The 13703-nt window shown below is 45.3% G+C and overlaps 1 protein-coding gene across 1 annotated transcript; it reads left to right on the top strand.

Annotated features, from left to right (window-relative positions):
* The first annotated feature begins 1183 nt into the window (after positions 1–1183).
* tmem87b (transmembrane protein 87B) lies at positions 1184–13639 on the top strand. Its single transcript, XM_056609622.1, has 19 exons — positions 1184–1347; positions 1964–2024; positions 2130–2221; positions 2353–2487; positions 2744–2800; positions 3353–3512; positions 3679–3740; positions 4139–4322; positions 4878–4977; positions 5609–5702; positions 6018–6093; positions 7743–7847; positions 8070–8128; positions 8256–8359; positions 8906–8979; positions 9361–9431; positions 10347–10399; positions 10508–10538; positions 10783–13639. Exons 1-19 carry the CDS (start codon positions 1210–1212, stop codon positions 10822–10824), a joined length of 1698 nt encoding a protein of 565 aa, XP_056465597.1. The 5' UTR covers positions 1184–1209; the 3' UTR covers positions 10825–13639.
* Positions 13640–13703: the final 64 nt, after the last annotated feature.

The following is a 13703-nucleotide window of genomic DNA, read 5'->3' as shown; positions in this document are numbered from 1 at the left end:
TACGTAGACAAACATAAAAACATGAAACACATTGCATTACCCAAACACATGGCCTCACCACCTGAAACCCATTATAAAAAACATAGTCTAAACACTACACCCTAGCGCGTACAAGTATCCATAAGGATGATGCACTGCAGTGCCCACTAGTTATTGCACTATTTCCCAACCAGTTATTGCACTATTGCCCCACCAGTTATTGCACTGTTCCATCCCGGAAAGCTCCCTCCACTAAGTAGCTTATTTGATAGCGGAACTAGGGAGAACTTTAATCTATTTAACCTACAAAATGGGAGCCGATATCTTTTGCCCAGAGGCAACAGCTTATGCTCCATGTTTAGGACATGGTCTGTGGCTGAACCTTGCTTCCTAACTGTCCTCAAAAATCTCCTTTAAGGAGGATGGGGGCTGGGTCCCCATTATTTTCCCTGCCCTCTTAACAAGGTTCTGGAGTTGTGCTTTAATGTACTTATCTAGACCATGGACCCTTAGTCTACGCAAAAAATATAGCCGCTGAGAGATCTTTGAACAAACCTAGCCTACTCCACATGAAAGCTCCACTGTAACTTGCAATCCAAAGTAATACCCAAGTATTTGAATTGAGTGACTTGCTTGACTACCTGTCCTTTAATGGACACAGGCTTATGATCACCCACGCCCCTGGGATCAAAGACCATCTATGTTGTCTTTGTCGCATTTAAAATAAGGTTGTGAACTTGTGACCGTCACACCATGATATGCGATGCACCTCATATGACACAGTTGTGCCTGAATGAGTAGCCTATACAGAAGGCTCAATAGAGCCGTATCATCAGAAAACTTAATTACGTAATGCTCACTGTGCTTACTTTTACAGCTATTAGTATATAATGTAAAAATAATTGGAGAACTTATCCTGTGGAGCTCCCATGTTGATATTATTTACACTAGAGAGATATGGATGACATTTTTTTCTATATCTTTATTTATTTTTGCCTAAGAAATGAATTTCAACCTTTATTCATATTTGTACATGAGAGCTGCAGATTATGCAGTTGACTTATGGTGTACAACAGAAGATTTACTCTTTTTTTATCTTTATGATTATTGAACTTAGCAGTGTCAAACGCGCAGGCCAGAGAGACACCCAATGACGCGGATGACGTAGCCGGTTCCGGGAGCGGGACTCGATGCGGAAGTGGTCCGCCTCCCCGTGCCACAGCAGTCAAGATGAGGACGTGGAACTGCCTGCCTAGAGTGATGTTCAATCAATGGCTATTTCAAATCCTGTTAGCGATTTTATTAGGTAATGTCCATAGAGCGACGGCCTCTCCCGAGCCCGGAAAATGGGAAATTACCTTTGACAACGTGAGTAGTACCACGAAGTGTGATTGTGTGACAGATAACTTCAAGGCTAGCCCAGGACATTAGCATCTTAAGCTAGCTGGCTAAAAACATTGAGCATGGGCTGCAACGTTATGTTGATATAATCGTGATCTGTTCTATATTGCACATGAATTACTTGGTTAAAAAAAAAAAGAGAAAGAAAAAGCTATTTATTTGTCAGTACGGCAGGAAAGCTTCAAGCAGAGCGAACAGGAACTCAAACAAGAGCCGATTGTTTGCATTGGCTGTCTGACGAACCTCCTAATAGATTCGATTTAGATTTTAAACTAGTTCAAACATGGATTGCCAGTACCTATGTTTATCATTAATCTGTAATTTCGTTGACTTCGACTTGATAATACCTGAAGTCGGTCAAAAGGAAAGCGTAGCCAATCAGCCACTGTTATCAATAATGCAAGTTTTGAGAAGTTCTGGTTACCTACACTGATTGCGCTCGATATTGGTATCCCGTTGCAGGGTAAAGTAAGCTGCCTAATGGCCTGCCTGGATCGCTGTCATCACCCTAATCTCTCTCACACACGCACACACACACATATGTTTCCAATACAAGGCTGACATTCATTCCTTACCGTAATAGACTTCAAGACCGTTGCTGTTGAAGAAAGCCATGTATAAAGACACGGACATACAGTTAAAAGGTATGCAACTCCTATCTAAACTGATGCATATATTCAACGATTGACTTCTAGATCACTGTACACCGGCATGCCCAAAAAATAGTAATTTTTTATATATTTTTTTAGTTGTGGGTGTTGGCTGTCCGGAAATGGTGACCTTCACCATTCAGTGGTACTTAAAGTTCTACCCGTGTCAGAATGAGTTAAGGAATATCGAGGTGAGTACCCCAAAAACCTAAATTCTCAGTAGTCATTCAAAGAGTTGTTGTATTAGAGATGTTCTTTTCATAATCCAATCTTTGTAGTGTTCTGAAGAGGCTAGGATCTAACTGTCTGCTCCTCTCCCCAGGAGATGTATGATAGAGTACCTCTGACTCGTGGGAACAGCCTGGACCCCAACCCTCAGCGAGTGGGCGAGTACATCGAACACATACACACCGACCTGATCTGTAACAAGGGCCAGAGCACCTTCGCCATGCTCAAAGTAGGAGTCTTTTCATCCCTCTTGTCTTGAAATGGTGTCCATTTCAAGACACCATGTCTTGAATTGTGTTTCAGTTTACTTTATAATCATTGATTTTTGCATTATGTTGTTCTTGTAAATGTTATTGTTTTACCTAAACAAATGAAATATCTGGTTCTTCTTGTTCTTGGTGGTGTGGTTGTTGTTGTTGTTCTTCATCTTATTTTTTCTTTATCTTATCTTATCATCTTCTTTTTCTTTTTCTTATCTATTTCAGAAAGCCAAGGCAGGGCCTCGCAATCAAGCTCCCCCTGCGATCAATGCCTCCCCAGTAGTAAGACCAACTCATTGCTTTTGTATGTCATGAATCCGACTACTACTCTGGTTCTTCTGCTTAGCGCTGACTGAGATACTACGAACAGATCTACGAGCTTATGTTCTATATGCGTCTGGTCCCCCTCCTGTTCAGACAGATTTCCAGCAGACCTGGTCCTGGTCGGGCCAATCATAACCGTTGATCTAACATGGGGCGGGTTTGATACTATGAATGAAGGGTGGAGAGCCCAATGGGAGCAGAGTTTTTCATAACCAACCACGATGGCTCCCACTGATGTGACTTGTTTATTTAACATGGTCTGTCACAAGACACTTTCGTCTGCGTCCATTGATAACGGCCTTTGAAAATCGAAAACAAGCCGAGAGGTTCCAGACTCATAAGCGCATTTTAATCGTTCATGAGATGTCAGACTACCGAGCTACACCTCAGTCATTATTCATCGGCAGTTTGTCACAGTCTCGAGTTTAAGCTGGATTGTGCTTTGAGCTCAAGTCGATTTGGGTGTCAGGTAAAATGGGAATCGTGAATTGTACTTTGTGCTCCTCTTAGTATGAGAACTACACCAGGTGGCTCACCGAAGAGATTGTCAATGTCAACAAATCTGTGAAGCCCAAGGATGACGTCATCGCCAGCACATGGAAGGACGGACCCTACCTACTGGTGGTCAGCATCAAATCCAACAAACCAGACGTCAAATGGAACCTAACAGGTGAGCTTAATGAGACCAATCACATCTGTGTCATTCACAGTTCATAGTAATGGGCAGCATCGGCCATGCATTGATGTTGACATGAGGGCATTTGCCAGATTGGATGGCTCGGTTTGTTCTCTGTATTTGTAGATATGTTATCTCTACTGGTTTTTCTTCTTTTCAGTGAACGTCATCATGAAAGGATCCCATGGCTTTATATCGGTCACAGAGTGGCCGCTCATGATTGTGAGTACAATCAGTGATTACATACTCATATATATTCAGGAGAAGACTGCGTAAATTGGTTCCCGATATTTGAAGATCAACTTGAATCTAGTCAAAGAACACTCACTTCAACGTCATCCAATTGACAAACCATTGAATATGCAGTGCAGTCTAATACGTGCCTTGTAGACCCCACTGAGCTGAAGTTTAGATCCACTGAGCTGAAGTTTAGACCCAACGAGCTGAAGTGTAGACCCACCGAGCTGAAGTGTAGACCCCACAGAGCTGAAGTGTAGACCCCACAGAGCTGAAGTGTAGACCAGCTGAGCTGAACCGCAGACTCCACGGAGCTGAAACGTAGACCCCTATAAGCTGAAACGTAGACCCACTGGGTGTGACTCCGCCTCGTCCCCTCCCAGTTCTACATGGTGATGTGCATCGCGTACATCCTGTACGCGCTGCTGTGGTTCGTGTGGGCCGCCTGCTATTGGAAGGACCTGCTGCGGATCCAGTTCTGGATCGCCGGGGTCATCTTCCTGGGCATGGTGGAGAAGGCTGTGTTCTGCGCCGAGTACGAGAATACCAACGCCGTCGGATCGGCATGTGAGCATACCACACACACACACACACACACACACACACACACACACACACACACACACACACACACACACACACACACACACACACACACACACACACACACACACACACACACACACACACACACACACACACACACACACACACACACACACACACACACACACACACACACACACACACACACACACACACACACACACCCCCCTACACTTTATCCTCTCACACACCAGCTTCCTGTCTCGGACCCTGGATATTTCCTCGTATTAATATTTTAGTTTGTATATAGACATGCCTTTACCACTTCCATTTTTATGTTTACTGTTACTGATATGCGTGTGATTTATTAACTTATGCCGCTTTATCATGCCATGTAGGCGATCCTGGCCTTGTACGAATTGCATTGTACACATTGCACATTTTATACTGCACATTTTACCTTTTGTACTTTGTGGCATGACTTTACTATGATGTGAGCTGGAGTGAATTTAAAGGCAGACTCATGGCTTTCTGACCCTCACCATCTTGACTTCCTCTGTTGGCTGTGTTCTCCAGCTCAAGGCCTGCTGATCTTTGCAGAGCTGCTCTCTTCCCTCAAGAGGACTCTGGCTCGCCTGCTGGTCATCATCGTGAGCCTGGGCTATGGCATCATCAAGTTAGTCCGCATTATTATTATTAGGGCTGGGTAAAAAAATGTATTTATCGATTTTGGAACGATTTCATTTACATTTTGCAATATCGATTCATAGGGCATGAGATCAATATTTTTTTTTGTTTTGTTACCATTATGATTATTTTTGCACTTTAATAAACAAGACCTTATTGCCATTTGCAGTGATGGAATGTTGTAGTTCAAGTACACTTTCACTTGCAATTTCCTTTCTAATTTAAAAAATGCACTCTTGAGTCAGTTTTGTTTACAGCTCAATTTTACAACAGTCCAATTTACAAGTTTGCACTTAAAACCTGTTGTTTAAGGTGAAGAGAAAAAATAAAGTACATTTGTATTTTGCAACACAGTTGAGCCATTTTCATTATTTAAGAGCAGATTGAATATAATCGAATCGTGATAAATCGATTCAGAACCTTTATGATTCGAAATCGAATCGATTTAGGAAATTGGCCAAGATACCCAGTCCTAATTATTTTAAATATTGACCCACACATTAGCAGGTGTTTTAATTGTATGATGATTGGCACGTGGTGTCAGAACTCACCCGTCCAAGGATCCAAGCAGTAATGAGTTTTCTCCCCCCCCCCTCCCTCTCTCCTCCCCTCCCCCCAAGGCCCCGCCTGGGGACGGTGATGCACAGGGTGATCGGGCTAGGCGTGCTGTACTTTGCCTTCGCTAGCATCGAAGGAGTGCTCAGGATCACTGGGGTGAGGCTTACACTCTCATTCACTGCGTTCAATGTGGATTAAACCAGTTGGATGATCCACAGACAAAAACTGGACGGTCCTGTTGAAATCAAATGGGGCTTGTGTGGGTAATGATGACATCACAGGCGGGCCGGATGCTAATACTATTGCTTTTATTTATTTGTGTTTTAAAGCGTTACTTAATAGTGACGGCCTTTTAGTTTGAGTGATGTTCACTCTAAATGGTATCTTTTATTTACTGATCACTATAAGCAGTGTGCGTCCAGATGTTGAACAGTGTTTTAATTTTGTTACGTTGGTTTCCCCTCACTAAAGGGCATAGACAGCGGCACAGTAATCATAACCCTGATTATCCTGGCCGTGTTTGACTCCTGTTTCCTGTGGTTCATATCCTTACATAATACGTGAGGCCGTCGTTCCCTGTGGGCCGATGAACCTCGGCCATCGAAATGCTATGTCTGTTATTAACGGTCTCAGAAACCCAACCCCTCTCTTCTCATTGGTTAAGCTCGGTGATTGCTTCTGTGTGTTCTTCCCAAGTACTATTCCTCCCTTTGGTTCTCCTCGTGGGTCTTCGCTTCAGTATGGGAGGGTTTCGATCAAGCGATCGGAAGTTCCACCGAAAAAGATCAAGCTGCCATCTTGGAACTTGTTGAGCGACCACTTGCGAATAACCAAGCAACCAGTGGTGTTAAAAAGGGCACCAAGATGGCGGCTTGGTACGTGAGTGACATCGCTGTCACGATTTGACTCAGGGACAGGAACTCAGGAGCAAAACTCAAAAGACGGCAGTATGTTTAAACCAAAAACGCTTAACTGGAAAATTGTAACAAAAAACGCTCTCATGGAGGATACAAAACTATAACAAAAGATGCTCGCTAAGGAGGATACAAAACACAATTAAATGCAGTAGTATCTGCAAGTGTCTGGGCACTAAGAACTAACAAACACGGGTGAGACGAATCAGGGACCAGGGAGGCTATCGCAGTTGAGGAAGTCAAGTGCCTGAAACGAGAGGGAAAAGGGAACTACAAAATAAAACAGGAAGGGGAAAGACAAGACATGAGTGATTTTAACTTGACACGAAAATGCTCAACAGAATTAACAAACTTTGCGTGACATGACAATCGCACATCGAAGCCCTCCCATCCAGGATTTCCAGACTGATTTACTCCTATTCTCCTTTTCCTCCTTTGCATGCTCCCCCTATCCCTTCTCTATGTCACCTCTCCCTCCATCTCCTCTGCCGTCTCCCCCCCCCCTTCCCTCCTTCCCCCCCCCAGGCCAAGGACTCTGACCTGGCCTTGCTGGCCAACATCCCCCTGGCTCTGCTTGACTCCTCTCTAAGCTGGTGGATATCCTTTGGTGTAGCTTCCAAGCGGGCTCCCCTCTGCCCCTCCCCCCCCCCTCCCTCTCCTTCTTCTTCTTCTTCTTCTTCTTCTTCTTTTTTTAAATACTGCGGTTGTAATTACCATTCCTAACAATGGGTGCGACTCCTGCAACTATTTGGCTGAAACTGATATAACATAAATAACATGGTGGACGCGTTTAGCAAGTCTTAACATAATTTGCCAATGCATTTTTAAACAAATCCTTTGTATTGTGAGGTATTTTGTGTCACCGTATATTCTAGGAATGAGTTGGTATCAGTGCGAGGCAGAACGCAGAGCGATGGTTACTTAGACTACAAGCCCAGCCGGTCCTGTCCAGGTCAGACCTACTAAAGCCCAGTGTAGATGTTTAAACCTGCTCTGATCTCACGGCCTACCCCACACAATCCACCCCATGGCTCCCTGACTATGGACTCTCTTAATCCATTCAGTGCACCAGCGATTAACCCATCTATGTTGTAGCTTAAAGCTCCAGTTGTAGTGTTAACATATGAACTATGCCGTACTGTAGATGCAGTCTGACAATAGGCTTACCGTATAGCATAGCATGTATGATCCTGAACGAGCAGGTCTGCAGGTAGCATCAGGGATACATCGACAGTGTGTGCGTATGTCGTCGCTGTGTTCTCCTTGACTGCCGTGAACATATTTGTCAGCCTGGCACAAACCATCAAGACTCTGAAGCTGCGGCGGAACCCCGTGAAGCTGTCCCTCTACAGACACTTCACCAACACGCTCATCTTCGCCGTCATAGGTCAGTCCGCCCACCGCCCGCCTTCCGCCCTCCCGTCCCGGCCTATCAGGAGTGGTTGTTGTTTATTTGGACCTTTTTGTGTATCGGTCCAATGAATGGGAAGCAAACGTTCATTTCGAGATCGCGTTTGTTTGTTTATTGATATCCCTGAGATAATCATTGCTGTATGCCATTCATTTTTATTTTTTTTAACCTTAAATTGTGTTTTCTTCTTGCGTTCAGCTTCCATTATTTTCATGGTGTGGACTACCAAGAAGTTCAGACTGGCAGAGTGTCAGTCGGTAAGTATACCCAGTCCAACGTTGGTGTTTACCGTAGCAAACGCATCCACGTCCACATAGCTCTCCTTAAAGGGGTCCCCCCCCCTAGGACCTCTGAGCTGACCTGAGCCCCTCCCACTGTCCCCAGGACTGGATGGAGCTGTGGGTAGAGGACGCCTTCTGGAGGTTCCTGTTCTCCATCATCCTGCTGGTCATCATGTTCCTATGGCGACCATCCGCCAACAACCAAAGGTACCGACGGGAGGGAGGGAGGGGGAGGGAGGGGGAGAGGGAGAGGGAGAGGGAGAGGGAGGGAGAGAGAGCGAGAGAGAGAGAGAGAGAGAGAGAGAGAGAGGGAAAGGGAGAGGGAGAGCGAGAGCGAGACTAGGACCACAGGTCTCTATGCCATACAGTAAAGGCCACATAGTACTCAGTATTGTGTAGGGTCTTATCCTAGCTTTCTTTGTTGCATACGGGGAATGGGTTAACCTAGCAATTGCAAGTGTTTGGCACTTGGTTCTATGAATATTTATACTGCACCGACGGCGATATATTGTGGTTTCCTTTTCTTCAGACAAATGTACTTATTGTAAGTCGCTTTAGATAAAAGCGTCTGCCAAATGCCCTAAATGTAAATGTAATGCCAATACAAGGCTTGATGTCTACGCGGTCGGCTCACTAGCAGACCGAGCTAAATCAACACTCATGATTAGTCTGATTAAAAGCCAAAGACGAGCAGTAGGAGACCGCTGGGCTGTGAGGCTTTGTGGTTGACGGATGTTGGGCTGTCCTCCCCAGGTACGCCTTCACCCCCCTGATCGACGACTCAGAAGATGACGAGGAAGTGGAGTTCCTCGCATCGACCAACCTCTGTATGTGGAGTACATTGTCCTCAAATATATTACCGTAAAGTAGTGTGTAGTGTGAACTCGCTTTATATCAATAAATTATATAAGTATATTGCAGTTAACTTGAAAAGGGCTTGTTTGCAGAATAAGATAAATGGATAATTAGAGTTTCATGTTATAGCAAAGCAAGCGTCCTGAAGTACTCCTTTCAACCATTAGACAACATGCAACTTTTAACAGGCTAGTCTTAAACAACCTTAAAGCGGAGCTTATGTCATTGTGGACTAGGGCTGGTGGGAATACTATTGCTCACCGTGTAAATTGTCCTCTAATGTATTACCGTAAAGCAGTGCGTGATGTGAACCAATTTTTCTGTTTTCTGTTTTTCTTTGTTTCTGATCTTAGCGGAGGGGATAAAGTTGAGAGCGGCCAAGAACGAGACCAACGGCACGGCCAAGCCTGCGCCCGCCACCGCGGTCAGTAGCCTCCGTCACCACCACACCTCTGTCACCGCCACACCTCCGTCACCACCACACCTCCGTCACCGCCACACCTCCGTCACCGCCACACCTCCGTCACCACCACACCTCCGTCACCACCACACCTCCGTCACCACCACACCTCCGTCACCACCACACCTCCGTCACCACCACACCTCCGTCACCACCACACCTCCGTCACCACCACACCTCCGTCACCACTACACCGTCGTCACCACAACGCCTCCATCACCACTACACCACCACACCTCCGTCACCACCACACCTCCGTCACCCCCACACCTCCGTCACCACCACACCTCCGTCACCACCACACCTCCGTCACCACCACACCTCCGTCACCACCACACCTCCGTCACCCCCACACCTCCGCCACCACCACACCTCCGTCACCCCCACACCTCCGCCACCACCACACCTCCGTCACCCCCACACCTCCGTCACCACTACACCGTCGTCACCACCACACCTCCGCCACCACCACACCTCCGTCACCACTACACCTTCGTCATGCGGTCTAGTTCACGCTGTTAATCTTTGTCGGAATTGGAGCCCGACCGATACTGGGGAGTCAAACAGAACATAATATAAAAAGTTAGTGTTGAGTGTTTACATGGATGTGCTCTGTTAAAGCATTGAGATTTTCTACTGACACAGTAGAGGATTTATAAAGATGTAATTACAATTATAAATCGACACAATTTCCCCAAATTTCAATGTAAGCGCTTATTGGGCGATGTTGGACTATCACAGATATATCATGTCGGTGTACAGTATATGTATCTCTCTCTACAGCTGTGCTCCTAGATGGATCACATTCCTGCCTAATCCAACAGGGGGCAGTGTTTCACCTTTTTCTCTCTCGTTCTTCCCTTGATGTTTGTTACGCAGGAGGAAGACCTGAAGTGGGTGGAGGATAACATTCCGAGCTCCCTTACAGACGTGTAAGCATCCTATTTATACGATTTGAATCCCGGCAAAGCCTTTCTTTACACGAGAGCACGGCGAGACCCCAATCCCCTGATAACAGTCGTTTCTCCTGTCCGTTGCAGGGCTCTGCCAGTGCTGCTGGATTCCGATGAGGTATGAATCGTATTATTACTCGTGCGTTCGCGTAAACAGAGAATAGGTTTCCAAACCAGACCCAAGCTGAACCACAGCCAGTGGGAAAGGGAACCCCTGTATGTGCTTGATGGGAGCATGCCCAGAGAAGTCTCGAGGCAATTTCTATAATAAAGTGAAGCGGATGTTGAACTGTTTATAGATATTATTGGTTTTCTCGCAAACAATGAAAACATCCGTTTTATGATTTTTTTTCTTTTTTCAGGAGATCATGACCACCAAGTACGAGATGTCCAAGATGGAGTGAACTTGACACCTTTGCCCCCCACCCCCCCCCCCCCAAACACACACACACACACACACCCCCAAGACCCCACCGCACCAGAAGGAGGTTCCAGCACAAGCGGTGGTCTGACGGGGGGTTCTCTCCGTCCCGTCAAGGGGGCTTTTTCGCGTTCCTTCTCTGTTCTGTTTACCCGCGTTAATGTGACACAGCACCCTGTGATTCCTCCTGGTTCTCCCGACGAGCCGACCGGCCCCTCCGGTTAGACTGGGGGGAGACCCGCGCTTCGTCCCATCCAGGTGGGCTCACCTCACCTGCAGAGATCACCTGGTTCCCTCTGCGTCGTGGCGTTCAGAGAGCCCAGAGGTGGGCTTCACGGTGAGCCTCTCCTCCGGCGTCGGGGAGACGGTATCTCTGGGGCGGTCTTATGTCCGAGACCCTGCGTCTCCCGCCGTCTTCTCTGCTGCGATAGATCGCCGCTCTGCCCCAGCATTTGGAGTGGCAGCGGTCGTGTATTAACAGATTAAATATTTATTTATTTTTTATTTTTTATTTTTTTCCGCGTGTGTGAATTTATATCTAATCTAAGAGCGAGTAGTTGACCACATGCATGATCTCTAGTAAAGGATTATATGTATTTTTTTGATTTGTTTGCACAGTTTTATATGGCGTCCTGTACAGTAATGTATGTGGTCGTAGGGACGGATGCAGAGATAAATTGAAGTGGGTTGTGTACAGTGTTGGAGATTAAAATGGAGACGTGTATGGAATGGATCTAGTGATTTTTTTTTAAGTGCTTTTTTTGTAATTAATATATTCGCCCACAAACGCTTTATATCAATAAATTCTATTGTTTCATGTTGTTCAGGTTAAAGTATATTGCAGTTAACTTGAAAAGGGCTTGTTTGCAGATTAAGATGAATAGATAATAAGACTGTCGCATTATAGCAAAGCAAAATGGGGAGTAGCCAAGATTCCTGAAGTACTCTTTTCAACCGATAGAGAACATACAACATCTAACAGGCTAGTCTTACACACACCTAAAGCGGAGCTTATGTCATTGTGGAGGGCTGTTGGGAATACTCTTTCTTTTATTTATTTGTGTTTTCAAGTGTACTTAATTGTGAGGGCCTTTTTAGTTTGAGTAATGTTTACTCTAAATCTAAATGTATGTGAATGTGTGTTCCCCCTTTTGGTGGATTATTTGACTCGCGCCGTAAAATGTAGTAAATGATGTCACCTTTTTTTTGAAAAATACTCTTTTCTTTTCTGGAAAAAAAATAATCGCTGTGGTGGATTCTTAAACGGTGCTCTCCCCGTCATATTAGTTCTACGTTTGTGGCGGCCCGATCCAGCGTCCCCGTCCCCCCGGCTGGCTCCTGGCTCTATGCAACAGGTCCACGTTATGGCACAATGTCGTCACCATGGTTTTACAATGTAGTTATTAAGATTCCTGTGTTTTCTATAAATCTAAATATGTGAAGGAAACCTGGAATAATCGCGTTCATGATGGCAAAGTGCTACTTTCTTCTCCCCCCCTCTCCCTCTGGGTTGATGTGCAGTCTGCCTTGGACGGGTGATTATTTGTACAGATGGGCTTTGGCTCCATCCCGCTCTTTCCAAGCTGCACAGGTGGAGAGGTGTTCGCGTTCTGGGACCTTTTTCTTTTCGGGGGGTTCTTGAACTTTACGTGCGGTCGGGGACTCTCCCTTCTCTTCGTTTCTCTCCAGCTCGGACCCTCTCCGCAAACCAAATTGTGTAAAGAGTCACAGGGGTCCCATCTCTCTTACGTCTTCAATAAAATCTATATTTTTCCTTAAATTCGTGCCCTGTTCTTCTGTGCAAAACGTATTGCGGGTGATGCCTTTACAAACACAGATTCGAAGTGTAATGCTACAAAAAAAACTGAAATAATGAGTGGTGACAAGACAAGAATGACAAACTAGTCAGCAAACACCGGAAATAAACTAAACCTAAGAGAATATTGCATGCAGTGCTTTGTGACCACAATACAATGTAGTCTCATGATCAAACCAAAGATGATGTGAAAGCAGCCTGTGAAGTGATGCGGCTTTAATGGAATGAATTGGAAAAATGTAGATCATGCCTCTGTTCTTTCATGCGCTCAATGAGCCGCTCCTTCTGCTCCTTCAGCCTGTGGGCTGAAGTCCATCCAGGTGACCTTCAACTCGCACTGTTTTAAGTCCATCGTTCTGAAATCTGCGTTAAACCAACCAGATCTGGTATTTAGGGGCCCAGGAATGTTGAGCTGCATTCAAGCAACCCAATAAACCCATTCTATTGACATTGTCTTATATAGCCACTACTACTACAACGAGTGTTATGATTTATTATGGCCCACCCAGAACGTAATACATCTTAATAACACAACCCTTTGTTTTGCTTCTTTGCTCTCAAAATGATGATTTGGGGCATGAATTTCCTCACATTAAAGGATCTATTGGTGACCCCTACCCAATTTTCTGTTCACTTTTCACACTTGCATTCCAAACCAACCAATCCGTCCCACTGTACAAAATAGGCCTCCATCTTATTTTCATAGGGATTCACCAGGAGCAGGAGAGGAGGGTAGAGCTTCTAGCGTTTCACTTTGAAAGGGCTCATGGATTTATGCATGGCTCTCCAGGTAGACAAGGCGAGGCGATGTTGTTCCAGGACTATACAGTACAGCTCGTGGCATGGCAATGCCCTTGGAATCCAGAGAATTTGGAATGTGGAGGTTTTTCTTTTTTTCCTGAAAAGGTCCTTATATATGTTACCTGATACCTATGAAAATATGCACCTTTCTGCTGTGATCTAAGCACTGCAGGGTTCACTATGGGCATATTAAAATCTATGGCATGTTCTTACATTTACATTTACATTTAGGGCATTTAGCAGAC

The sequence above is a fragment of the Gadus chalcogrammus genome, chromosome 15 (assembly GCF_026213295.1).
Source record: "Gadus chalcogrammus isolate NIFS_2021 chromosome 15, NIFS_Gcha_1.0, whole genome shotgun sequence".
In the NCBI taxonomy this organism is placed as follows: domain Eukaryota; kingdom Metazoa; phylum Chordata; class Actinopteri; order Gadiformes; family Gadidae; genus Gadus; species Gadus chalcogrammus.
This window is presented reverse-complemented; position numbering and strand designations above follow the sequence as displayed.

Excerpts from the sequence above, each read along its gene's own strand:
- tmem87b (XM_056609622.1), top strand. The coding sequence starts at position 1,210 with ATGAGGACGTGGAACTGCCTGCCTAGAGTGATGTTCAATCAATGGCTA. Across the intron at positions 1,348-1,963 it reads GGGAAATTACCTTTGACAAC|ACTTCAAGACCGTTGCTGTT; the intron begins GTGAGTAGTACC and ends TTACCGTAATAG. Across the intron at positions 5,703-6,017 it reads GAGTGCTCAGGATCACTGGG|GGCATAGACAGCGGCACAGT; the intron begins GTGAGGCTTACA and ends CCCTCACTAAAG.